This window comes from Dasypus novemcinctus, chromosome 14 (genome assembly GCF_030445035.2).
Source record: "Dasypus novemcinctus isolate mDasNov1 chromosome 14, mDasNov1.1.hap2, whole genome shotgun sequence".
In the NCBI taxonomy this organism is placed as follows: Eukaryota; Metazoa; Chordata; class Mammalia; order Cingulata; family Dasypodidae; genus Dasypus; species Dasypus novemcinctus.
In genome coordinates, this window is record NC_080686.1 from 16,096,396 (window position 1) to 16,124,297 (window position 27,902).

Below are 27,902 nucleotides of genomic sequence, written 5' to 3' on the forward strand. Positions count from 1 at the left end.
TAAGTTTTAACAAGTACAATTTTGGTTTTATTGCAAGGCACACAATCATATATACAATGCATAATTATCATCTCTTAAAAATACAAGGTAAAATTACACACATTACAGTAAAGAATTCAAACAGGAAAATACTTTCATTTCAGAAAAGAAAATTGCCTTAGGGCAAACAGGTTTCTGTCCTTTTTGAATGGGATTTTCCTATTTCTGCTGAGTCATCCAAACAACTCCTGCTTAGAAAATAAAGCTCACTGAGCAGGCAAACAACCTTGTGACAGTTTTCTCCTCTAACTCTAATTTAAAGTCATTCCAATGTATTCCTTTTATTCCCATTAATATACGATGATGTCCCATTACTAGAGGAGACACCTACAAAGAGTCTGGTTATAGTTATACAAGTTTAAGAGATTCTATTTCTCAGTTAAACGTAGAGAATGCAACCATATTCTTAAGATCTATGTGACTGTTCCTTGATTTCTTCCACTGTATTGTCCCAGACTATGCTTTCTCTGTAATTACTTACTCAGAATTTCGACTTAACCTCTTTGCCTTGGGGATGCTCTTAGATTCACATCCATGGTTTTCACTCCCAGTTAGCGTTGTGAGCTTTCTTTCTCACTGCCGCTGCCGCTTGCATTGCTCCTTCATTTCTCTGCACTCTGAACCCTCACTGGATTCCGTCTTCCAGAAGCTGGAAGAGGGGAGGTAATGTCTGAGAGTCAGTCCCAAGGTTAGCCACAGACAGTTCTGGTCTCAAAGAGGCAGCAGTGTCCTCCTTGTTGAAGTGGGAGAAAGAGAACACCAAGAGATGGGAGAGACCTGAGAAAGAGCAGAGCTTGGACAAATACATTGTCTGGAACAGTGAACTATTAGCAAACAATGACCACTGGTTCCCGGCAGTAAAATCCACACCCACATACCCTCACACAATTCACTTGCAGGCACTCACACACCCACACACACTCCTACATGCAGTCCCTCACACACAGTCTCACATGCTGACACATATAACTCACATGCACTCACACGTTTACACACACTTACACACACTTGTGAGAAAGAAACTCATTTGAATAAGTTGTATATTTAAGCTTACTCATTTTATGGCATTGATTGGAACAATCCTTCAATGAAGGGTTCTAACATGCCCTACTCATCTTCTATCCTCTTTCAGTTTGGGGAAACTGGTGCTAATAATAATGCAGAAACTTGGAACACCCCTCCTCGGCACTGAGAGCTATTGCTCTCGCTCTTCTGGCTTCAAATTTAGATATGAAGAGATGCAGGATAATCAGGCAAAGTCCAGACTCCACTAATGGCAACTAATACCAAGAGGCCATGTGGGGAGCTCATTTAAAGGAAAAAATATTACTACAATTTCTCCCCATGATTACATCTCTGTTGTGTTTTTGCACAGCCAAAGAATTCACCAAGCAAATCTCCTGGGTTTTACTCTCCTCTGAAGAACTTTTTATATGTATCACTTCAACAGGTTTTGCTCCTAGAACTATTCTCTTCTCTCCATAGTGATCCCTCCTGTATGACCAGCAAGATTTTAAACTGTGGAGTTAACATCAACAAATATTTAAGCCATCCACACTTAGTTCTAAGAATATAAGGATAGCTACAAATTTCAATGAAATGTAAGAAATGCTCAAAAGAGCTTCTCATTCTCAATTAAGAAAAAAATCTTGCCATGCTTCCTTAAGTCATCTGTGTCAGGTGCCATGAAAATCAACAATGTTGATAAACAAACATGAGGAAAGTAAAGTTGTGAAGCCATGTGTAAAACTTTCCGTGCAAGGTTTTCTTTTCAAAAGGAGAGAGTATATGCATGAGAAAGAAAGGCAGACAGTGCACAGTACTTACAGACATAGTGACAACTAGAACTATAGAGGTATGTACATTTGATTTTACTATGAAATTCCAGAGGATGCTGCACTGATGACATACAGACTTAAAGAAGAGATGGATGTTATTTCTAACATATCCTCTTCTTTGGCCTAGGAAAATTACAGAAAAAGCCATTACCTCTGAAACTGTAAGTTTCGGGGGAAATGGAAATTTATAAGTCATCTGGAAGTTTTAGCAAAATTACGCTAAATGTGTTGCTGATGGCATTATCGCCAGGAGGCTGGCTCTTCGCAGAACACAGTTCAAGGTATGTTCTGGCTGCAAGTCACATAATGTCCTCATTCAGTCCACATTTAGGGACAACTTTACTTTCTGCTCAAAGTCACAAAATAATATCCCGAGATTTCCATAAGCTAAATGCCCTCCCCTCCACAAATGGAAAGAACCTGGCAATAGTTATAATATTCATGAGGAGATACAGCAAATAAACTAGATTCTTCTCACTACTACAACCCGGGAGAGTGGTCAGCATGCTAACACTTGAGTAGTAAGCGCTGGTGAAGGACGAAATGGTGCACGCTGTCCAAGACAGACTCGGCTGTGACTGACTTCCAGAGAGCAGCTCATCTTGTAACAAAATGTCTCAGCATCAGCTCAAAGTAACTGTAATGCTGGGATATCATGAGCATGCCCTTGAGATATTCCCTTGGCTGGAAGGCAAGACCCTTTCTTCTTTGCACATATACTTTATTTACAGAAGAAACTAAATATATATACCTATTGTGGTATTTCAACCACTTTATGTTTCTGACCTTAGGACATGCCTTATTATGAGATTAGTTATCAGAATAATATGCTAAGAAAAATTCACACATAGTTATCAAGAAAGTAAACTCAGAAACCACCTTCTGCGTGTTTAGTTTCATGAATATCAAGATAAATTCTCTGCTGGAACATCAAACACCTCTGATGTGGGTCTAAGTCATGTACACACTGGAAGTTTCACCACGTGTCCCCATGAACCGTGTGTCCATAGAGCGTAAAGGAAGCTGGGCAAGAGCTCTGGATGTGGTGGCCGTTCTTTTGGAGGTGGTTTCTATCAACTTTCAGTCTCTGGTTGGAGGTCCACTAAGCCCCAAGATCAAAGGTGTTGTTTTTTAATATTTCCCTCTTTTTGCTAAGCAGAGCTTTTGAAACTGCATTGCATATGAAGGCCACAGCATTGGTTGCTGGATTAAATCTAGGAAACCTGAAGGAAGAGCCTTGTTCTTTCCTTCACCGAAGGAAGTGGGAGTCCGCCTTGCCTCCATGTCCCGAGAGGAGCTGTTTGCTTGCTCAGATGGTTTGTACTCAAGCCCTCGGGCCCTTTAGGCTGCCACTGGCCTGGGCTACTCAGCAGCCTGCACCCGGGGCTTCAGACCACGAGAGTTCTAAAAGTGCATCCCAAATTCTCTCTCCCGGTCTCAGACTGCCGTTGTGATCTGGGTCAAGCCGAGATCGTTGAACTCCTCTCTTCCCGGAGAACTGCAGGAAGACATCTCCACGACTAGTCATACCGGTTTGTTCACCCCGTCGACATCCCTCCCGTAAGCGGGATCCTGCACCGTGTTTCTCACGCGGCTGGTGCTCTGCCGCTCCACCCTCATCTTGACGGGGAAGCAGAAGTCCCGGAAGCAGCGCTTGAAGTTCTCGTCCAGAAAGGCGTAGAGGATGGGGTTGAGGCTGCTGTTGGTGTAGCCCAGGGCGATGCAGAAGTAGTAGCTGGAGAGCGCCGCGGTGCCGTGCGAGGTGCTGCCCAGCGCCTCCACCAGGATGAAGATGTGGATGGGCGTCCAGCAGACCACGAAGACGGCCACCACCACCAGCACCAGCCTGGTGATGCGGCGCAGGTTGCGGTCCTTCTCCCGGGACCCCGACAGCAGCCGGACGCTCTTGAGGCGCAGGATCATGAGCGTGTAGCAGATGATGATGATGACGACCGGGACGACGAAGGCGAAGACGAAGACGCAGAGCTTGAGGAAGAGGTCCCACCAGGAGTAGTTGTCGTCGGGGAACTGCAGGGAGCACTCGACGATGTCCACGTCTGCAGGGGCGACCAGAACCAAGAACACAGGCACACGACCCGTGATTGTTATTCGCTCTGCTACAGAGTAGTTTAAACATCAGTTTCTGACACTTTGAGTGTCAAAGGGCCCAATTCCGGTGACACATCATCAAATCAGATCATCAGATTGGAAACGAGGCCCATATTATATCAACCAACCTATCTACACGGGTGGAACAATGAGGCTCGGAGTCAATGAGTCAGCTGCCAATACGTATTATTTAGTGGCCCAACTGGTTTGACGTTGATGACTGCCAAAAGAACTAAATTGTCCATTCATACCATGGGCTCTTATTTGTATTTCCATTTATTAACAGTCTTTCCAGACCTAAGGCCCTGGGAGTAAAAGCTAGTGTCTATTTGCAATTCATAACTAAATATTCCCAATCTAACCGTTCAATTGAACAAAAGCCAACTTTGTCTGAAAAAAATGACAGGAAAATTATTACATATGCCAAGAGAAATGATAGGAAATTTGTCCACATGTGCCAGGTATGGAACCAATGACACTTACTGTAATTAAGGGCCTTACTGAAGCATAAGTAAAACTTTGCAGCAGAAAAAGATGGAGGAGAAGGAGGAGAATAACAAGGAGAAGAGCAGGAAGGGGAAGAGGAAGAAGAAGGAAGTGGAGAAGGAGGAAGAGGAGGATGGAAGAAAAAGAGAAAGAAAAAGAGAGGAGAGAGAAGAAATTGGAAGGAAAGAAGGGAGGGAGGGAGGGGAGGAGGAAGGAAGGAAGGGAGGGAGGGAGGGAGGAAGGAAGAAAGAAGAGAGTAAAAAAGAAAAGGAAGGGAAATAAGCCACCACCATCATCATCAAGGGAAATTTGAATAAATCAGGCATATTTAAAAATATATATTTTTTTACCAACCTCAGCCAAATCCAAATATTTTTTATCTGATTACTAAGAAAATTGCTTTATTCGTTCTGCTTCTCTGCTGGATAGTAGTCTGTTTGGAGTGACCTTGATATTAGAGTAAGCAGAAATGCAGGATGAATTTATTTTAAAATACTGTCACTAGAGTCTGTTCACCTCCCAGGGTTCCTCTTTCCCCGAGTATCACCCAGCCCACACTTATCCCTCTTGCCTCTGAGCAGCCAGCTACCACAGGGCAGGCAAAGCTCTCTTTGACCTGATTCTTCCTCACAGGTAGTCCAGTCACATACATTACTTAGGATGCAACTTTTGTAATGAAAAAATATTTTCTCCTGACATTGAAAAGCCTGGTTCAAAAATAGCACAAGAATAATATTTTTAAAAAATAGTTAAACACCTATGTATGTTATATTCTCTGAAACATTTTAATGTGATCCTAATCAAATATCCCTTAGTAAAACAAAATACACCTTATTAGAATTCCAGTAAGTCATACCTTAAAATACAAAGGAAATAATTATATTGGGCAATTAACTGAAATGACTCTCTTTGGGCATTCCTTTTACTAACTTAATACTAGCTCAAACATCTGAGTCATAAACAAAAGCTCCCAAAGTAAACTGAAATTTTGATGCTAAAAGGTCTGTTTAAAGTATTATTACAAGGCAGATTTTTACTAGAAACCAAAAGAAGTCCAAGAAGCTCTAGTGTTTATGAGAATTATTACAACTAAAATCCACATTTTAAAATTACCACTATTATCATAGAAAAAAAAAGTACTAATTAAACAACTATTGATAGGTGGTGCATTACAAAAATCTAAGTTTAGTATAAATATCCTATTCGGGTTTTGATTTGTCTATTGAATCTGGTGGTATGTAGCTTCCTTAAAGATAAGGAACATATTTTTTTTTTCTGCTTAACTTTTGGGTGTTCCAAAGTTGTCACTTTCTTGTGGTTGGTCTCAAACTAAATGTCAGAGACATTTAGATAGAAGCCTCTTGAAAAAGAGATTCTGAAATAAAGCAGTCCTCTTTGCTGCATGTTATACTCTATTAAACTCACTCTGTTGATTTCCCAGATAGAAGTTATTCAACCTGTAATTAAATTATTTGCCTAATGCTTTTCTTCCCAACCAGAATATAAACTCTTTTAGGGTAGGGACCCATAATAGATGGTTAAATATGTGAACAGATGAATGCCACATGGATACCAACCTTTATAAAAATATGGACTGGCCAGAGTAGCTATTAGGGAAGAGTCACTCATGAAGCTAAGCAAAGGCATTGCAATGGCTGATGCTTAATTTGGACAAATCTTTCCACTCTAAGGAATGATTTCTTTTTTAACAAATCATCTTCCATATAGTAGAGGCACAATAAATATTTGATGAATGGATGAAACAATCAGTAAGAGTTACTATCCAAGACTTTGGAAAACATTCAACTAAGGAGTTGGAAATATCCTTGAGAAATGATGACGCTGACTTCACACCATTAGAGCAGAATGAGTGTGCTGGGGCAATAATCCAAGAAACCCAGGTCAAAGAGCACCATTTTTACTAAATGTTCTATTTTAGGAAAAGGTGCATCTTCATGTTCAGTGAGCCATACGGTTGCCTCAGTTCAAAATACATTCTCTCTTTGCCTTTATATTGAGGATCATAGCTTTCTTGGGAACATGTTCCACTGTCTCAGAGCTGTCGTAATTAAAGGGTTAAACCACTCATTAATTAATTGATTAGTTCTAATATCTAAACCAAAACTTTCCTTGAGTATATTCTTTCTGTGAAGAATAACTCTATTCCTGCTCATGGCTATTTGTGATTGTTAATTTCATGTGTCAAAATTTGGCTAGGTCAGGGTGTCCAGCTATTTGATCAAGCCAGCACTGGCCTGATTGTTACTGTGAGGGTATTTCGTATATGGACTAAATCATTTCTGCTGACTACACCTACAATCAACAAAAGAGATTGACTTCAGCAATGAGAGGTCTCCTCATCCAATCAGTTGAAGGCCTTAAAGGGAAAACTGGAGATTTCAGCAGTCAGAAGGAATTTCTATCTCTACTTCAAAAAATTAGTTACTCCTGGGGAATCCATCGTCACCTTCATTGGAATTCCCAACTCATGACATCTACTGGGGAATTCAGTATCACCTTCATCAAATCAAGTTTCCAGCTTATGTCCTGCCATGATCATGTGAACCAATTTGTACAATAAATCTCTCTCTCTCTCCCACCCCTTCCCTCCCTCCGTGTGTGTGTGTGTGTGTGTGTGTGTCATTTCTATGCCTCTAGAGAACCCTGGCTAATACACTACTATAGTAATTACTATAGTAATACTATAGTAATTCTAAGCTAACATAATAACAGTAAGAAGCAGAGCATGAATTTCTTCAAATAAATAATATACATAATATGTATAAAATTATTATAATCAACATATTAAGCTTAAAGAACAAAAACTTGGGTGCATACAACAGCTCTCAGTATTGCATGGATGGCCCATAGATGTTGATAAAATGTAAGCAGTAAAGCAGGACAGGCTAAAATCATTATGTCAGAGGATGATACTAGGTAATAATTAATGAGTGCTTGCTAGATACCAGGCATTGCTTTGCGGGCTTTAAATATGTTGACTCATTAGATCCACAAAACACCTTAGGAGGTAGGCACTATTATTATTCCTATTTTTCAGGTTAGAAAATCGAGGTACAAAGGTCTGAATAATTTCTCCAAAATGACACTGCCCATAAATGGTGAAATGAGGCATCAACCCCAGTCAGTTTAATTCCAGAATATGAACTTTTAGCTAAATAAAAACAAGTGAAATGCAGAAACATTAGTTGAGAAAGTGTTTGTCTAGGTGGATGTGTTGTTCTAAAGTTTAAGTTCATATGTCCCCTTGGCCAGGTGATGGGGTCCAGTCATTTGGTCAAACAAACTCTAGCCTGCTTGCTATTGTTGAGTGTATTTCCTGGACTTAAATCATCAGTAAGTTGACTGCATCCATGGCTGATCACAATCAACTACAGACACTACCTTCAACAAGGAGAAAAGTCTCATTCCATCAGCTGAAGACTTTGAAAGGAGAAGTGATAATTTCAGCAGTCAGAAGAGAGAATGTCCATCTCTACTTCAGCCAGCTTCTCCTGGGGAATCCATGGAAAGCCTTCATTGGAGTTCCCAGCTTGTGGCCCTACAGAATTTGGACTTGCCCATCCCCACAGTCGCATGAGCCAATTCCTATTAAAAATGCCATAATATTTACAATTTTCTCTTTCTGCTTCCCCAGACAACACTATTACAATGCCTTATGCCTTTTAGTGAGCCTTTGCCACAGGCAGGAGACTATGAACTACCAACACCATTCAGCTCAATTTATCACAAAGAGATTATCCAAGAATCTGTGCATGCCGTGTGAGGCAACACTTCAAAATGGATGTGCTAGATGGTCCCAATACAGTCTTTCACTGTGTAAACAAAATCTATTTTGTTTAGAAAATAAAAACACTAAGAAAGACAGGAGACATCCTCCAGGACTACTGAAAAATTTCCCCTTTTCCTTCTCTTTTTGCTGCACAAATTAATCTTCTGCCAACACTTGTGGATCTTTTCTTTCATTGCATCTGCACACACTCATCTGCAGCAACTCCTTCCTGGAAAACTTCATCTGTCTTCATTTCCTCTTTCAAAAGCCTAATTAAAATCCATTTCTCCTAGAATGCCATTCTTTGACAATGATTAGAGGAATGTAGCAGCTAAGTCTACAAGCATAACGAGGAATGTAAAAACGGGTTATTTATTCTGGGAAAAATCATCCTTTTTCTTTTATCATTTAGCCCACTCCCCCTCCCTGCCCCCAATGATAAACAGCCTCTCTTCTCGGATCCACGTTATTATGCACGAACACCTCGGCCTCAGAACAGTTCCTTGCAAATTGTATTTCCATTTGTTGTAAGCAGGAAGAAATAAAATCCTGTGTGTAATTAATCATTTTTAAAAATCCTTATCTGATAGAGAAATTTGGGCATTTTCTTAAAAATTACCAACTATTATAGCTTAACACCTGCTGTAGCTACGCTTAAAATTCATTTTACAGCTTCAGAGAAAAAATATTATGGTTCACTAAAAACTTTGTACCATGCCAGGTAAGCTAGGATTTTAGTCCCAGTCCTTTCACTGTGACACTGAAAGTTCTTGTTGCAGGTACTCAGTTGTGCCTCAAGCAGGATATCACAAACTTCTCTAACACAATGGAGCATTTCGACAATGGCTAGATTGCTAATGGCATTTATAAAACCCAGTATGATTGTTCTCCCTCCTCCGAAGGAATTCCCATTAAGAACTGAGGCATTTTCCCAGGTTTACATTTCACTGATCAAGCAAAACTCCTAGACCAGTGGCCCTCAGTCAGAGTCCTGTAAGGAGAGCTTAAAATATCTTGATATCCAGACTGTATCCCAGGGTATTTAAATCAGATATAGGGCTGGGGCCAGGGAGCAGGATTTTTTAAGGTATCCAAGCAATTCCAACATGCAGCAAGGGTAAGAATCAATGTTTTGGAATTAGAGGGAGAACATTGACTACCTGTTTGCTTGGGGCAAGAACTAGTATGTCCAAAATCTAACAGTTTTGCTCAACTGTAACCACCATCCATCTGTGAACTGGATTTTGAATGACTTACAGCCAAATGAAGCTGATAGCATAGTCATGTGGAGATTAAGCCCTAATGAGAAAGAAGGAAAGAGCCAGCATGTGTCTCTAATTATCTAGGAATATTTTTAGGTAGAAACTCCTAAAGGGGAGCATGAAGGTACATTTTAAAAATCCATATCACTTCATCCTAATTCTGATCAGTACTTCAGAGTTAGGTGATAGGATGGATTTCTGTGTTTAGAGATGGGAAAGGAACACCAAATTTTTCTATTTCCTATGTTTCATGGCTGTAAGCCTCATCTTTCCATTGTTTCTGGCTTTTCCCCTACATGTGTCCTACTCGTTCTGAAGTTAGAGAGCATATTAATTAAAAGTTAGGTTTTTAAAATGGGATGAAAATGAAGGCTCTTACCTTCCCTGACCTTGGTGCCTCCAAGGACGATGGCGGATATGCCAACAGACGATGACAGGAGCCAAATACAGATATTGATGATCTTTGCCTTCAAGGGCGTGCGGAAGTCCAGCGCCTTGACGGGGTGGCACACGGCAATGTAGCGATCCACGCTCATCATGGTCAGGGTGAAGATGCTGGTGAACATGTTATAGTAGTCAATGGAAATGACGATTTTGCACAGCACATCTCCAAACGGCCAGGAATTCATCAGATAGACCGTGCTCTGGAAGGGCATGGTTGTCGTAACTAATGCATCTGCCAGCGCTAGGTTGAATATGTAAATGTTGGTTGCTGTCTTCATCTTCGTGTATCTAAAAGACAAGAGACAGTGCCGTTTCCCTCTATCATCATGGTCCAATCCAGGAGGTAAAAGGGTTGGTGACAGTCATTGGGCTTTTGATTTTGCTTTGTCATTCATTAACTCTTTATACACTTATCGAGTAGAAACAGACTATTCTAGGCATTGAGGGTAGTGGAGAAAGTGGCCTAAAATCCATTACTTTATTCATCTTATATTCTAGTGCTTTGTTCAAAAGATAGGTAAATAAAGAAATAAAAAGATAAAGAATAGATATCTATCTGGAGATAGAAAAATAGCTGAAAATAAATATAGGTATTTTTAACAGGCTTGCATATAATACAGGTCTTTATTTGGTGAGTGCTAATTCATTTCCTTCCTACCCAGAGTTACCTGGTTTTAAGCATTTTTTAAATGTTTTAATTTTTTTTCTCTCACTTCTGTAAAACAAAGATAAAACATACTCAAATGCTCCTCAGAACTATTTTGGAGAAATCAATAACCACAATAACAATGCCTGTTGGAAATGCAAACTGGTTTTCAACTTTTAAATACTTCCAACGGCAATTGCTAAAACACATTAGGTTTGTTATTTACTCTGTTTACCAGAGTGCCCCTACCATCCTTGTAATTTTAAATGAATTATACAAATAAAGCAGGCTGAGTTCTTCTCTTACCCATCTCATAGGACTGAACATATTCTGGTACAGTGGGTAGGTAGGTAAGAAACAATTAATTCTGACATTGTTTCTCTGACTCCAATCTTGAGAGATTTTTAAAGCAAGCTATTTGTTTCACGCTTCAGCTGAGGTCAGAAGAGTTCCTTCAAGACCAAATTATTCTTTCCACCATAACATGAAGTTTAGAACAACTCCCATTTCCAACTACAACAGAATTTAAAAGGCAGTTTTGCTTAGAGAATGCTTCCTCAGAAATCTCCCAACCATTGAATCTTGCAAACTCGACCAGCAGGTTTTCAGAAGCCAAGCAATTAAGGTATGTTGGAAACCCCCCATGCTAATTATTTTCTATGCCTCAGATTTTGTGGACACGATCACAATTAGTTCAGCCAGCGCCCCAAGCACCTGCCAGGAGTCCAGTATGGCGCTAACTTTTATTAAGGCCATTTGTAAGATGCTTTCGGTCGGAAAACTACTTCTGCTTCGGCTGTGAAGTCAACACCAGTGGTATTCAGTGGTCACCGTGGCTCACAGTACACACGTTACACAAGAGAAACCTCTTCGAAAATTCAGTGACAGCACAGCTGTCCTTGGTGACAGTGTGGTCTCACAGCACGTCAGACAATCCGGAATCAGCAGTGTGCTTTTCTGAGAATAAACAAAACAAAACAAAACAAAGCAAAACCCTACCTCACTGTAAAGGAGGAAGGCAGCAGCGAGCCTGACTTGGAGTAGCAGACACAATCTCACACTGTAACCTCAACACCCCTCACCCCTAGCTGGGGAAGGCTTTGCTCACAGCCGGATGGGCAGACATGGCAACAGCTGGTATTAGCTAGAATCGATATCGGTTACTTCCATTTAATGCTCTATCAACTAAGCGATGCTTTAATCTGGAGAGTGGAAAAGCTTATTTTAAAAGATGCTTTGTCTTTACACTTTTTACTCAAATATTACTGAGTGAACCGTAAGTTTAGAAACTGATTAAATATGTATGGTCAAGTGCCCTGACCAAAGTCTTTAGGAAGGCACACATAACGAAACAGGATACTTACTGAGAAAAAGCCCATGTGTCTCATCAGAAAGACTGGAGATGTTCCCTGTTCAAATGTTGTCTTTTTAAAAAGATGGTTTTTATGTTTGAAAATTATGTCTTACAAACTGACCTCTTCCTCTCTTTCAACTTTCTCCCAATCTATCCCAATACTAACGAAGATCCTAGAAGGCAAGATCTTTGACTTCTACTCTTGTATTTTATGATCCCGATATCCCACTCTTCATTTTGAAGTTGGACTAACATTCTTTGCCTTATAAAGTTAGACACACTTGATTCCAGTACTTACTTTTCCCTCCAACTAATAAGTAGCTTTCAGAGAGGTCACTAACCACCGCGAACTTTAGTTTCTCCAACTCTCATGTGAAAATATAAAGTTTGTCTCATAGAGTTACTAAGGTAATTTATGGAATGTGCCTAGCCCAGATTCCCTATTCTAGTTGATTTCATTTTCCACCTGCTCATGTGGTGAACATCAAGAAGTTAACACCGGAAATTTCTGGTTAAGGTTCATTAGCACCAATATGAAAAATGAGAATAACAATGAACTCTGGAAAAATATGGGGGACATGGTGTATAAATTAATATGAACCATAATATGAATTTCCAAGTTTATTAACTGCAAAATGTGGACTGACACTTGCTCTTTGCTTCTTTAAAAATATAGACAACAAAATAGATGTGTGAAATTGTGTAAAGATTGAACTTACAAAGAATTTAAATCCTATCATCAGATCTCAGAATAAGACAGGGGAGAGGCCACAACAAAACTGTCTACCAATTGCACTGATGAATAGTGGGAAAAGTCCCTGCTCCTGCAGAAACAAGCCCCCACCAGCTCTCTCAAGTGGGTACTAGTACTGTCCCCATCTCAGACATTCAGACGATGCCTGCCAGGGACCTAAGAGCACTCTCCCACTTCGTGCCTCCAACTGTTCAAGGTCATTGCACCAATACCCTATTTTGCGATGGTGTCTATGAATGGCAAACATTGTAATGAAAGTTTATTCCAGAAAACTCCCTGTGCCAGGCACTCTGAAGTACATTCCACTTGTTTTTATCTCATTTAATCCTCAAAGCAACTCTATGGGGTTGAGTATTATTTGTCCCTGTTTTATAGCTGAGACAACCAGGAATCACAGACCCTATGTAAATTTCTCCAAGGATGTAGTTCTAAAAGGCACAGTAGGAATTCAAACCCAGGTCAGGTGGATTCCAATTCCTGTGCTGTTACATCTACTCCAGTACTTTCCAGTTTATAATGTCCAGTTCCATGTATCTCGAGTTCCATGTATCTTATTTGGGTGTCACAACAACTGCCCTTCAAGTTTGCTCAGAAGCTTTATGCCATTTCCCAAATATAGGCAAAAAAAAAAAGAGAAGGTCAGGAATATAAGGGGTTTTTCAAATGAAGCAGAAGCAGAAACTAGTATGAAGTCTCAAGGGCAGATCTGGGAGAGGCTGGCAGAGCAATCTCCCGTCTTCCAGAGATCTGGAAGATGCACACATATAAAGCTTCAGCACTGAACTAAAAAAGTATCATCAAAAGTAATGTTTAAACGATGAGTTCATAAATACTTATTGACTGTCTCTTACACTGGACTGGATTCTGGTGACCACACAATGATAAAACAAGACCCAAGCCTGGTTGAGCTTTTGGGCTTGAATTTAACCCAAACAGAGCATTAGTGAGTCCTTTCACTTACTGGGCATCTACTGGTGATCAAAGCGGGAAAGCTTTCTTGTTATGACAGGGTATCAAATTATTTTCCATTTTATCCACAGCACGTTACAAAAATTCACAAGTATTTCATGTGAAATGGCAGCCATCTGGGTGAGAATTTTGGGCCTGTGTGGAGAAGCTGGAGGTGGGGCTGGTAGGGAGTTGCTGCCCTTTTCAGCACACACACGCCAAGAGCATATGGCCCCCGAAAGAGCAAAGTCTGCGGGCTCTCCTTACCCATCTGACAACGTTACAAACCTGGAGACTACGACAGGCATGCTGTGTGCTGCCCGGGAAGAGGAGGCCAGCGCTGAGCAAGGCGCAGCCCATCTGACAACGTTACAAACCTGGAGACTACGACAGGCATGCTGTGTGCTGAGACGACAGGAACAAAGGTCACCAGGCAGGTTTCGGTGAAGCGAGGCATTCGCCACTCAAGAAACGCAAGCCTGGAGGGATGCCATCAACCTGCCATGCCAGTGGTCCCTCGGCTCTTCCCTCCTCCCATTCGCCTCGTCACACAAGACAGAGGAGCTAAGAGATGTCCTTGGTTTATTTACATCCTTTGTTAGCCAGGTGCATGGCCCATGTGCTTTTAATTTATGTGATTAATCTATGGGCCTGATGTTGAATCATCATCTGTCAGAAAACACAAACATATTTTGGGTTTTATTTATTTCAGTTATTTGAACCGTTACCTGCAGTGGTCCTCTGTGTTGATGTAGACACACCCTCTCTTCTCTGTCCAATGTGTGCATGCTACCTCCACTTTCTTCCCTCTGTTATTTCAACAAGTTTCTAAGTGCTTGCTTTATAATCAGCAATCTACAGCAAGACCCTGAAGAGGACTTAAAAATAGATTTAACACACAGTCCCTGCTCCCTAGGATCATTTAAACTAATGATTCTAATAATTCTAGGACAAATAATTCTAATAGAATCAGAATTATATTGTAAACTGTACGAATACAGAGGAAAAAAAGACCAATGTGTACTGAAGAGACCAGGAAACACTTGGAGGAAGAGAGAGCCTGAACAGGTCCCCAAGCTTCAAGCAGGATTTGGGTAAACTGAGAGGCTTGATGGCTAATGCCTTCTTCAGGGGTTGTAAGAAAACTGGATCTAATGATTTAGGGATCCAGTGGGGACTCAGGGGAGGCGGGTTTGGGTGGGGAAAGTGGGGTCACAGTTTCAAACCACCACACTTCAAACCGTCACAGAAGGCCTTGAACACTAGGAGGAAAAAATAATTTTAAGCATTTGTTGAGGACCTATGTTACAGTAGCTGTTTTCAGAATTTCGTATTATCTGACAAAGTTGTCATGATGATTAAATGAAACAAAGATAGAATTACCCAGAGCAGGACTTGGTGCTTGGTCATTACTCAGCAAATGCCAGGCATCACTGTCCATTGTTGCTGCCACTGTATTATATTCACTATTTCCCACAGCCCTAACCACCCATATTACAACCCCAGAGGGATTATCGTCACCCTCCTTTTTGCAAAGAGGAAGCAGCCTTAGCGATGTTTCTCAAAGTCCTTACATAAAGGAGTCAAGGAACTCAGGAGTAGGAGCTGGATATTTTATCTGAGAAATGATGGTGTGATAGTGTGAATTCTGCCACTTCCTTCAACAAAAGATTGAAAGAGCTTCTGATCAGTGTGGCCCGGTATGCATCATGGGGGTAGAAAATATTTGATATGATGAATCAGAAATCAGAGAGTTTCAAAAGTGTTGCAGAGGTGAATGTTCTACGACGTTAGCATAGCACCCTCTGTGCACAAATGGCACCATGTATGTTGTAGTGTTTGCGTGCCTCCGTGGGCAGGCAGGACTGTCAGTACCCATTCTGCAGTTGAAGAAATGAAGTTAAGTGACTTGCCTTAAACACAAACTCCTGAGACAGTGGGGAGGATAATCCAGGTCTTCTGAGTAGTTGTTGCGCTATGGCTCCAATAGGAATTAATACAATAGGATTAAAATGGCTCCAATAGGGGCCGTTTTCCAAATGGACTCCTCTTACCTAGCAAATGCTTAAAGGCCAATTGAATGCACCGAGGCACATCTGTGTGGTCTGGGGATGTATGGAACACATGAATGTGATCAAAGTACCATGACCCACCAAACCCGGGCGTCACCAAGGTGCCACGTACCACTCTTCTCTCATAGACCCCGACACCAGGCTAACTGGAAACATGGCATGGTTACCTATCAGAAGTAAGTTCAAAGGACCTACCCCTAGAGAGGCAAGATATACAGACGCTGTAAATGAGGTTATGTATTATTTCAAGGCCATTGTCTTCTTCAAAACTATGAAATTAAGAATGAAGCTAACAGAACCTTGATAGAGAAAACAGTCTACAAATCTGAGGGTCTAAAGAAACTCCAAAAGTGTAATTCCAAAGACTAAGGAGAGAAAGAAATGTACACACTGGGCATCACTAGTTTTCCCATTCCCAGAGAGCCCAGTTTTCCACTTGATGCAATCTATGCTAAATCTGCCAACCAACAGAAGGCTGAAGAGATGAGAACCTACTCAAAGCATTTAAGGCCCTCTGGGACTTTGGGAGAAAGATTTTTGACCCTCAGAATGATAAACCTAGCAAGTGGTAGAATTGCTTTGTGAAGAGACGTTCATGAACAGGAGTCTTTCAGGACCTGAATAGTAAAGGGAATGTGATGGTATGAATGGACTCCAGAAAAGTATGTTCTTAAAGCTATTCCTTTCCTGTGGTTATAACCCACTTTAAGTAGGGCCTTTTGATGTGGTTACTTCAGGTAAGGTGTGGCCCAGGGTGAGTCTTAATCCTCTTACTGGAGTCCTTTATAAGAGAATGAAATTCAGGGAAAGAGAGAGAAAACCATGGAAGTTAAAAGCTGGTGCAATGAAACTCAGAAGAGAAGGGAGAGACCGGAAGAGACCAGGAGAGGCCACCATGTGCCTTGCCATGCAACAGAGGAGTCCAGGGTTGCCAGCAGCTGGTCACTGGGGAGAAAGCCTGACGTCTTGATTCGGACATTTTTCTCAGCCTTGGAATTGTAAGCTTGTAAGCTAAGAAATTCCCAAAGTAAAAGCCAACCTATCCTGGTATTTTGCTTTTGGAAGCCCAACAGACTAGAAGAGGGAGCCGAGCAGCCATGCCTTCACAGTCACGGGCGCTGTTTCACAGCAAGATGCACACAGTTTGGTTTTTTGCCTTTATTTCATAAAGTTTTATATGAGAAAGAGAAGAGAGCACGTCTTCACTTGAAAATCTGTTTATTAAGAATTTGGGTGGGGAAGAAGGGGGAGCAGATTCTGGAAGGGTGATTTGAAATTTTTTGCAGCATAAAACTGGTGCTTAATAATCATAAGAGATAATAAAGAAATTGCTAACAACAACAAAAATATAACAATCCAGGCAAGAAGCTGCTGCTTCTCTTACAGCACTAGTGGTACCCAAGGACTCTCCAAAACACCAAATTCTCTATGAGCAAGGATCTGTGGTGCCAAGGAAAACATAAACCTTTTTTAGCAGGTGGCAGAAGATGAACATAGTAAGGCAGGCAGGGTGTTGGCGTGGTTTTCTCTGTATTGTCACCAAGCATGATTTATTCATTTTCCTGGGTGTATTTTCCAGACACATAGCATGCTTGATATTATGTTCAAGTTTGTCAGAAATGCTGAGGAATGTATTGATGTGAAGTCTCAGAAGAATGTCTTTGAAAATATAGTAAGTTTGCTTCATGAAACTGTATGGATCCCTTCAGCTCATGGCAAGGAATTAATTTGTTATATGTCCTTTGGTATTATTTACTATTGAAATGATAGATCTTTAGTAAAGGGCAGTCACTGATTAACTTTAAAAGAGAAAGAAAACCTAAGCATCATTTCCCAAACAAACTGACTTTTATATTCCCTTATCTGTATTTTTCTGAAAGAGCCCGTTCCCACAGGCATCATGCCCTCTCAGGAACCTCTCATACATGCAAAGAGCAAAAGCTTTAAAGAACAGAGAGACTGCTGGAGCTTCTCCCTACAGTTCTTGGCAGGCAAAGGTTGTGAAGGCTGCAGTTAGTACATGGAAAGCAACGTGCTGGCCAGGCAGTAACATATGGTCTATTCGTGCTGTCAGTGCCTGGCGTGGGATGGCAGGGAAAGGGGAAGTCGAAGTAATGCATCTGCCCCCCACTCAGCAGGTAAGAGCGCCTCCCAACTTGGGAGCAGTATGTTGGTGGCATGGACCCATATGTGCCGGGTGAGCAACACATGCTAGCATCTAGCAGAAAATGGAAAACTGAAAATGACCAACAGTTTTGTTTCCTAGAGTACAATTACCTAGATTCCTAGAAGTTCAGGGACATTTGAAATCATTTGTCAGTTTCTATACATATTCGTGATGTGGCTAAGGGTGAGCCACGGTGTGGGCAAGCAAAGAGGTCCACCAATGGCCCCTCCTGCTCTATCCTCTATCCGATGAAGCGACCCCTGCCAGCTGGGAGAAGCAACAGGCAGGCAGAGAGAACAGAGTGAGGTTGGAGAGTTCAAGAGACGTGGGCTCAAGTACTGGATTGCGCATTTAACAATTTTGTATATGCGGACAGTAACTTAAACCCCTGCAGTTTTATTTCCTTATCTGAAAACTATAACAATCCTTACCTCACGGGATGGTTGTGAAGTTTAATGAGTTCATACAAAACAGGGGCTCAGAAAAGAGTTTGCATTGTTGTAGCAGATCTCTAAGTTCTCATCAGATGGGTCATCTTCCCTGTCCAGCCTCACACCAATTCCTATGGAAAATCCCAATCCATCCTATTTTTCAAAAATATTTTCTCTTCTTCCATTTAAATTCAGACTTGCTTGGTCAGTGAGGAGGGTGTTTAAATATAAAAGTATTTCACAATATTATCTCCACTCTTAAAATCTACTCTTCATATATGTCTTCATTATCAAAGATATAAACCATCCCCATCTTCAAAGAAAAGAAAAAAGAAGAGAAGAGAAGAGAAGAGAAGAGAAGAGAAGAGAAGAGAAGAGAAGAGAAGAGAAGAGAAACCAAAGAAAAACAAACTACTGACTGATTTAACTGTTGAGGAATAAATAAATGTTATTATGAAATGTCTTTTGTTAATAAAGTTTGAAGTGTATTCCTTTCATCATTGAAACCACAGGCGCCTACAAGAAAAAGGGTAGCCATACATTTGTAGATTTTTAGCTGAGCACATAATCTCCTGGGGCAACCACAATTGAGTGCATCCAAAAGTGAAATCAGGAATGAAGGAGATGCCAAATGCACACTTCACACCAAGAGCTGCTGGAGAAATAAGGCTGAATGATTAATGGAGAGAGGCTGTTTCCTCTCAGTGAGGAATAAATTTGCCCTGCAACAAACTCTGAGACAGGCACCAAAAAAAAATTGTAAAGGCAACACAATCAAGAAGTGGTTTTGGAGGTTACAATTTTGCCTGGAGTGTGTTAAAATGCAGGAGCCTTACATTTGATCACCAAACTTTGTGTGTGCAGGGGTGGGGCAGGGGGTGGTGTTAGTTTCTTGGCTTTTGTTTCAAAGCTGTTTAGTGTCTGGTCCATGAACCAGTTCCATGAGGCTTTGGAATTCATCTGTGAAGATACACCCCATGGGGAAGAAAATAATTCCATTTAGCTAATCCAGATAAGGAGTTGCAATGAAACCAATTCTCTCTTTCAAGAGCTTGTCAAAGATGTAGGAATTATTTTGAGAAATGAAAGTCAGGCTCTTTTGAAAATAATTTCTGAAGTTATTTTTGCTAGGTTTGCCTCAAAGGAAATGTTTTGTGTTGATTCCAAGAGAGGAGTCAGGATAAATGAGAACATATCATTTTAATCAAAGCCAAAGAAAACACCAATCTTAGATAGGGTGCCGCAAATGGTTCATGATGTAGGTGCCACATTATACCTTTGGGCTTTGGTGGTCAAAAAGGTAAGCTTTGTTGGGAGCGCATACAACTACAATGGTGACAGCAGGCAGTCGGGAGGGGAGCGGGAAGCCTGAGACGGGGTCATTCCAAATTGAGGCTTCCTCAATTTGGAAACAAAGAACTAATGAAACAAAGAACTAATGAAAAATAATAAGAAAAAGACAAAACTTAAAGGTTCAAAGACAAAGGACCAAATAATTTTTTGATTCTTAGTATTTCCTAATAAATTCTTCCTCTTTTATCCATACACTTAATACAAAGAAATATACCTTCCCATGAGTAAAGAGCTTCTTTAAATTAAACAAAAGAAATATACATATAATTATTGTAGAAATCAACTCTTGAGGAGAATGTTCTCTTAAGGAGAACAGAAAGGTAGTGGACAGATTCTCTAGAAAGCTGAAGTGGCTATAAAACAATCACCTAGGACCATACAGTAGGAACAAGGCTATTGGAGTCTGTAGACAGGACAGGTAACGGGACTAGAGATATAGATTTAGTTTTCTGTCATTCTTTCCTTGAGCATCCCTTCTGCCCATTTCTCTCTCTCTTCTCCTTCTGGGACTCCCATTATAGGTATATTGGTATGCTTGATGGTGTCCCACAAGTCAAAGTTATTTGTGTTTTTTATCACTCTTTTTTCTTTCTGCTCTTCAGCTTGACTCATTTCAATTTTCTTGTCTTCGACTTTGCTAATTCTTTCTTTTGCCAGCTCCAATTTGCTTTTGAAATCCTCCTGGGAATATTTCATTTTAGCTATTGTGGTCTGCAACTCCAGTAGTTCTGTTTGGTTCCCTTTTAAAACTTCTATCACTTTACTAAGATTTTCATATTGCTCATGCATTGTGTTCCTAATCTCTTTTAATTTTTTCTCTGTATTTTCTTTCATCTCCTTGAGCATTCTGAAGATCATTGTTTTAATATCCAGTATGTCTATAGTCTGGTCTTCTTCACTGATGATTTCTGGATTTTTATCCTTTTCCTTTGGACGGGCCATCATTTACTGTTTCTTTGCTCATCTTGTAATCTTTTGTTGCATACTATGCATTTTAATATTTTAAAATGTTAACTCTGGGAGCTATTCCCTGAAAAGTCTGTCAAATCAGCAGTTTAACCAGCTGGTGATTTGACAGAGATGTTCTTGAGTGTCAGGAGCTAACAAAACCAAGCAAACATAAGCAAAAATCATCTTTCACCATCTTTGCATATTGGCTTTGCATTGGCTGGTGCTCTTCTCAGAGCAGCCCTTCAACCTCCTCCAGAGCTCTGAAGATGCATACCGTCTTTTAAGCTTCTTCTCCCACCTTTGCCCAGGTTGGGACAATAGCCACCCTTAGAGCCAGGCCCCCAGCCATCCAAAGTTGCTAATCAAAAGCTATGATCAGCAATGAGCTCATGCCTGCCCCAGATCTTGGGGAAGTGGATTTTACATCTCTCTCTGTCACCAGCAAACTACACCAGGGGCTGGACCCCATCGCTGCCTGGCACAAAGTAGGGGCTGGGTAGCAGTAACCACTGTACAGAAGAGCAACTTACTGGTCTTTACCCTTGCCATGATTTACCAGCCTCTTCCTGCTGCTCTTCCGTGGATGCCGTATAGTGTTCTACTAGACTCCAGACTTTCAAAATCATTGATTCAGACAATTACTGTTTGCTTAATGGTTGTCCTAGTGGAGTGGCTGATTCCTGTAGCTTTCTCCTCTACCATCTTACCACAGTCCTACCTTCCTAGAGATACAGATTTAGGATTCATTGGTATTTAATGGACAGCCACAGTCACAAGTAGCTGGACTCTAGGGTTTCAGTGTATTGAAATGATTGAAAGAGACAGTGTGATGGCTGGTTTGTGTGTCACAACTTGACTAGGTTACAGTCCCAGTTATTCAATCAAACACTAATCTAGGGGCTGCTGTGAAGGTTAAAGTCCATAGTCAGTGGATTCTGGGCAAAGTAGATTAAACTAGATAATCTGGGTAGGCCTGTTTCAATAAGTTGAAAAGTCTTAGAAGCAGAGCTTCTTCCCTGAAGAAGAAATTTTGCCTGTGGACAGCAAGACAGTAGCTTCAGCCTATACCCAAGGGTCCTAATCTGCCCTTCCTGATATCCTGCCCTGCAGATGTGAGACTTGCCTAGCCTGTCAGCACAATTGTGTAAGCCAATTCCTTGCAATTATATATATATATAATACTTTATAATATTATATACATATATATATATGTATAAACTTCCTACTGATCAGTTTCTCTGATTGAATCCTGACATGCAGACAGAAGTGAGCTGGGAAACCTCTGGAGAATCTGATCTGGTCATTTAAGAAACACCAGAGGATGAGGAATCCATAAAGGAGAAAGAAGCGAAACATAGTGATAGGAGAGGAATTAGAGAGGGCATTGTCAGAGAGATGGAGAGACTGGAGGTTGGCCAGGCATGCCAAATCCTTCTAATTCTCTTCACAAGTAACAGAGGTCTGAAACGAGCACCTGAAGCATCAGTGCCAGGACACTGGTAACCGAATACCCTGGAATGAGGAATGAGTGGATGGTAAGGAATGAAGAGGATTGGTCATTCCTTCAGAAAGCTTCCCTGTGAAGGAAAGGAGACTGAAAGAAAGTTAGCTAAGGGAAATAAAGGTGGAGGTTCTGAGGATACTGAATTGGTGATTATTTGTATGATAATAAATACATGGGTATATGTTCCTATGCTAAAGGGACAAAGTCAAACAGAGGGTAAGAGATTGCAAATAAATTAAAGAAAGAGAAAAATAAAAACTGACAAAAGACAGGCCTCAGGAAAGCAAGTGGCAATGAGATTCAAAACACTGGAGAAGGAATCTGTGTAGACAGAAAGAAGACTCTCTTCCACTGAGATGGAACAGAAGAAGGGATAGATGCTTCCATGCCAGAAGAGGGGACAACCCAGCAGCTAGACCCTAGCATTTCAGTGTATCACTGGGTAGAACTGTTTTCTGAACTTGAGGGGAATATGATCAGGCATAGGGTTTGGGAATCAGAAAAGGGTTAAATTAGTATTTTAACTGGAAATGGGAGAAGGTTTTGGCTCTTTCTAGGAAACAAGGGAGTGTGGTGGATAGAACGGTCTACCCCAGTTTGGGCATGCTCTCGGTCTCAGTCCGCATTCTGGTGGGTGTGATCCATTGTCAGTAGGATCTCTTGAAGGTGTTACTTCTTTTAAGGTGTGGCCCAACTGAAGCAGGTTGGGTTTTAATCTGGATTACTGGAGTCCTTTATAAGCAAAATGAAATTCAGGAAGAGAGAGAGTGTGTGCACCATGGGGAGAAGCCAGAAGTCAAGAGCTCCCAGAAGAAAATAGAGAAAACATCACGTGTACATTGCCATGTGGCAGAAAAGCCAAGGACCAAGATCACTGGCAGCCAGCCCCAGAAAGCCACAATCTTTGGAGAGAAAATATCACCTGGCTGATACCTTGATTTTGGACTCCTCTAACCTCAAAATGTGAGCCAACAACTTTCCCTTGTTTAAGCCAACATATTGTAAGGTATTTGTCTCAGCAGCTGGGAAACTAAGACGGGTAGGGACAAAGAAAAACTTCTAGGCAAATCATGATTTTGAAGATGATGACTATGCCTTGACAGTAGGAAAAACTGATTTTATCCAGCAGCATTCATCAGGCTGGTTATTGGAGCAAGGAAGGTCAATTACTGGCTTGATCCAGGGTTAAGGTTTTTGTAGAAAAGAATGTCAAAAGAACAAGAAGATAAGGGAGTTGAGAGTATTGCTGTGAGAGAGGCTGAAGTGGCAGCTCGTGGAATCCAGACTGGTTAAGAAAAGACCAGATAGTCTCAGGGAAAATGGAGAACATCCAAGGAAGAAAGTCTCCAAAGAATTAGTGCAGTTACAAGTGGAATATCATAGTGGATAAAAAAGCACAGGATCTGGGGTCAGGCTGCTGGGATCATTCTGGTCCCACAAGTTAGCAAAATGTGACCTTAGTCAGTTTATTGAGTCTCTCTTAACCTTAAGTTCTTCAACTGTTAAAATGGGCTAGATGATAATACACCTATCATTGTGGAGATTAAATAAAATAATTTTCACATGAAGTAGTTAGCTCTAAATGCCTGGCACCTATTAGATATTCATTAAATTTGAATCATTTTGGTAATGGAGTGAGAGAGCTATAGGATAGGAAGTTATGGAAGAACAAGAAATGGATCTTTAAGATGGCAGGTGAGTGTGAGTCATTGGTGTGGAGTGGAGGTGACACACGAGGGAGTCTGAAACTGTGGGATTAGGGTTCTGAGTGGGTCACACGCATGGACATACAAAAGGTGGTTACAGAACTCAAGGACTTGAATCAAGGGCTAAGGGAAGAGTTTCCCACCCAGGTGCCACAAACACCAAAACCTGGCAATAGGGGGAAGCAGGAGCATTTGAAGTCTTTAAGTGTTCACAGTGAAATGTCAATGTGCCCCAATACTAGGGAATCATGGAAGTTGGTGCACATTAACCTTTAACCTTTCACTCTCTCCAGGAGTTACTGGGCAGTGTTCCAAGTATGCAAGGCAGGAAGATCTATTGGCAAGGCAGACCCCAAAGCAGTACCAGCTTTTCCCACAGCTCTAACTTTTGCCCCAGGTCTCTGCAGGCATTCTAGCATCTAATTTTATCCTTAGAATGGTTTTCTTAAGACTGAACAAAGCTAGGACACTTTTCTATGTGTAACATTTTAAGAAAAGAGTCCTTCTTATTCCCTAACTTCTCAGGTAAAGTTGCCCATCTCTCAATGTCAGTACAGAAGCTGCATTCCCATTCTGTGCCTCTCCCTCTCCTCTCAGTTCCAATGGCCACACCATAGCCCTCGTGACTTCAGTCCTTTCTTCTACTGAGCTAAATAAACCCAGGTCTCTTCTGAGGTTTTATTTATCAATTCACTGACCATCTATCCATCTGAACAAATTCTAAGTACAACTTACCCGTCTTAGCTGTGGATTTAAAGGAACTATCTTTTCAGGAGGTTGGCATTCCAGGATGATAGCATAACTTCTTTCAATTATTATCAAGCTTAATCTCTAAGTACATGAGTGGGGTGTAAGGATGGAGGATGTTTTATGACCATTGTTTTATCTAACTTATTTTGTATGTTTTGTATTCTCATCTAACAATATTTAGTCCTGGAAATCTTTAGAAAATATACATGTATTTGTGTATGTGTATATATGTACATATGCATATATTTGTATTTTTATTTACCATAAAAAGTCCTAATTATTCCATAAAAATTTCCCCCCTGACATGTCTACTGTTTCCCAATTAGTTATCATTTCACATATTTAAAAATTCTTAATTCCCTTAATCCTAGTCTGCAGGGCCATATAAAAAGCTGGAGAGCAACTAAGAACTATTCTCAAACTTAAGAGTTCAGGTACACACCTAAACAACAAAAAGATGTAGCTGTTTTACTCAAGCACCTAAAGATAATAAATCTTTTTCCTGGAAAAGATGGTATGAATGGAAGCAGAGTTAAGTTTTTTCTTAACATCTACTTTTTGTGCAACACTGCTTTTGTTTTACCAAGACCTCTGTACCAAAGATATCATAATAACTATAATTATGGATATCCTTTATTTTCTTCTGGTTTTCTATAATCTCTCTAATGGAGATTAGCCCTGATATTAATACTAAGAGAAATGATTTGCTTTTTAAATATTCCTCCTTCTGTAGCCTTTACTCATTACTGACCAAATTCCTGTTACATGTGATATACAATAATGAAAACCAAGGGTACCAAGGCACCACACTAATTGTGAGTGAAAATGAGCTTTAAAATGTGTGCTTGAAGGATTAAATTATTACTTTAAATTTGAGAGCATAAATGGGGGAATATGGCCTGATATTTCCAATTCAAAAAAAAAAAGATAAATGGGTATTTTTATTATGATGCTCTCTCAAGAGAAGATTCATGCCCCTGCAGCTAAGGCTTTTAAAGTTCACAATAAATAAATGGCCTGTTTTAAAACTAGAGTCAGGCTAAGAAAAGAAAGTTCTTCATCCTTGCAGTGTCCTTAAAACAGGGTTACTTGCATTTTTTCCTTATTTCACAGGGACTTCTCAAAGGAATAGAGCAGCTTCTTCATTCTCAAAGGGTGCATTTCTAAAGCATTATGTCTCCCAGAAAGTGAAATACACGAATCTCAAGAGGCAGGCAGACCAAAGTTGAGATTTTTTTCCTTTCCTTTTTTTGAAACTGTCCAAAATTTGAATCACCTCAGTAACCAAAACATTAGTATGTATGTGACTACCTCTAGACATATTTATTATTGGAGGTTGGCAACAATAAAATTCCACAAAAGAACAATACAACTTTCAATTTCTCATAGAGGGGAAAAAATGTCCAAATAATTTTTGAAAACCTCCATAGCCAATATTTTAGAGGAAAAACACTGAACGGTTTATTTATAAAAGGACCGACAACCTGAAATAGTAGAGTTCGCAAGCCTTAACACCTATTTGATGAGTCACAGGAATTGTTTTCAGTGAATTCGATGGGACTGAAATTTCTCTTATGAAATATTATATTTGCTAAGTACAAAAAGAGTACATCAAACTGGCACAGACAACCAGGCAAAAAGTCATGCAAATGGGCTCGCTGATTTTCCAGGAAACCTTAAAATGTACCTTGTTGTCCCACACCTGGTACCTTTCCCTGTCCATTATGAGTTTTCTGCCTGGCCAGGGGCCCCGAGAGCCGCTGCTCCGCACTTCCCCAGACGCCTCTGGCTGCTTGGTTTCGTCGGTACGAACCTCACAGCCCCCCTCCCAAAATCTCCGCAAGGCAACGCTTCACTCTTTCTAAGAGGCCACCCTCTGGGAATCGCCGGGAGCCCTGCACCCCGCGGAGTCCCTGCCCCCCAGCGGGCTGCCCCGCCGCCCTCCCGGCCCGGCCGGCCCCTCTGCGGCGCGCGGACGCGGAGCTCACCGGATGATCACGAACATGACCAGCGAGTTGCCCACCAAGCCCACGACAAAGACCACGGAGTAGACGGCCGTGATGATGACCGGGATGGCCGGGGAGATGTGCGCGGGCTCCGGCGGCGCGTCCTCGGCGCCGGCGCTGCCGTTGCCGTCCGGCTCGGCCCAGCCCGGGAACCAGCTGCTGCTGTTGCGGAGCAGGCAAGCGCTCGGGGCGCAGGAGGGACCCGGGTCCCCGCGGAAGATCTGCACCGGCGACTCCATGATCGGCGGCTCCTGAGGGCCTGGGGAGAGCGGGAGGTCGGGCTGGACCCGGAGAGGCAAACTTTCTCCGCGACGCGGCCAGCTGGGAGCCTGCGAAGGGCGACCCCGGCCGTCAGCCCTGGGGGCGGGACAGGGAGGACCGGCCAGCCAAGGGCCGCGGGGTGCGGGTCCGCGCAGGAGAGCGTGGGTCCTCTGCCCGGGTGTCTGCGATGCCCCCACCCATCCTTAAGCGCGGTCCCCTGGGGCAAGCTACCCCATCCTGCCCGCCCGAGCCCCCGTGGACAAGGGATCCTGGAGGACGGGGTCCCCTCGAGCACAGAGCCTTCGCTGCCCAGGGCTGTGCCTCGAAAGCCCAGAGCTCACCTCTGGCTGCCTGGAAGCGCGCGGGCTGCTCCAGGGGGCGCCCCGTCGGGTCCCCAGCGGCGCGCTCGGGATCTTCTCCCGGGGTCTGCTCGGGCCTCGGGGTCCCGCGCAGCTGCGGTGCCCACCGGCTCTGGGCGCCAGTCCGGGTCTACGCTCTGGCCGGAGGACACCGGGGCCCCTAGCGCAGTCTCGGCACTCCGCGCGCGGCTCGCGGGACTGGCGGCGGCTCTGCGGGAAGGGCGCGCGCGGGAGTCTGCGCGGGGGCGCGGGGCCGCGGGCGGGGAGCTGGGCAGGCACGCCCCCGGGCCGCCCCGCCCCCCGCAGCCCCCCGCAGCCCCGCGCCGCGCCGCAGCTCTTGCAGCCTTCCCAGCCGCCCGAGCCCGCGAGGGAGTGTCTACCTAGCAGGGTTAGGCATCTGGATAATCCCTAGAGAGTCTAGAAGGCAGTGTTGGCGTAGGTCTCAGGACTCCTCTGCTCTCACTGTTTGAACGCCTCGTACAGCTAAAGCAAGCAAAATGACCCCGCTGGAGTCAGGCTCAGAAAATATTCGTGATTTAAGATACCTAAATATCCTGTGCCTGTGCATTCTGTCCCTTTGCGTTTCTTTTGCCTGACTGGGGTGACAGGCCGCTGCGGGTCTTACCTGAGGAGGAGCGGGACAGGTGTCCGATCTGGTCCCAGTAGGTTAAC

General features: G+C 42.2%; 1 protein-coding gene and 1 pseudogene across 2 annotated transcripts; one reads left to right on the plus strand and one right to left on the minus strand.

Annotated features, from left to right (window-relative positions):
- On the minus strand, positions 1-27,471 carry OPRK1 (opioid receptor kappa 1). Of its 2 annotated transcripts, none has more exons than XM_004479846.3 (4): positions 27,213-27,471; positions 26,593-26,869; positions 9,904-10,256; positions 1-3,934 (listed from the first exon to the last, which is right to left on the minus strand). In XM_004479846.3, exons 2-4 carry the CDS (start codon positions 26,847-26,849, stop codon positions 3,402-3,404), a joined length of 1,143 nt encoding a protein of 380 aa, XP_004479903.1. In that variant the 5' UTR covers positions 26,850-26,869; positions 27,213-27,471; the 3' UTR covers positions 1-3,401. The 2 variants fall into 2 exon arrangements, with proteins under 2 accessions (XP_004479903.1, XP_023440790.1); XM_023585022.2 differs by having other exon boundaries at positions 26,593-26,939; positions 27,213-27,447.
- LOC139436447 (actin-related protein 2/3 complex subunit 3 pseudogene) lies at positions 11,258-16,367 on the plus strand (annotated as a pseudogene).
- Positions 27,472-27,902: the final 431 nt, after the last annotated feature.

What these genes read in the sequence shown, in the direction of transcription:
- OPRK1 (XM_004479846.3), bottom strand. Translation starts at nt 26,849, where the DNA reads ATGGAGTCGCCGGTGCAGATCTTCCGCGGGGACCCGGGTCCCTCCTGC. An exon ending in GTCATGTTCGTGATCATCCG is followed by an intron (nt 10,257 to 26,592) that starts GTGAGCTCCGCG and finishes CTTGTCTTTTAG; the next exon opens with ATACACGAAGATGAAGACAG. An exon ending in AGGCACCAAGGTCAGGGAAG is followed by an intron (nt 3,935 to 9,903) that starts GTAAGAGCCTTC and finishes TCGCCCCTGCAG; the next exon opens with ACGTGGACATCGTCGAGTGC.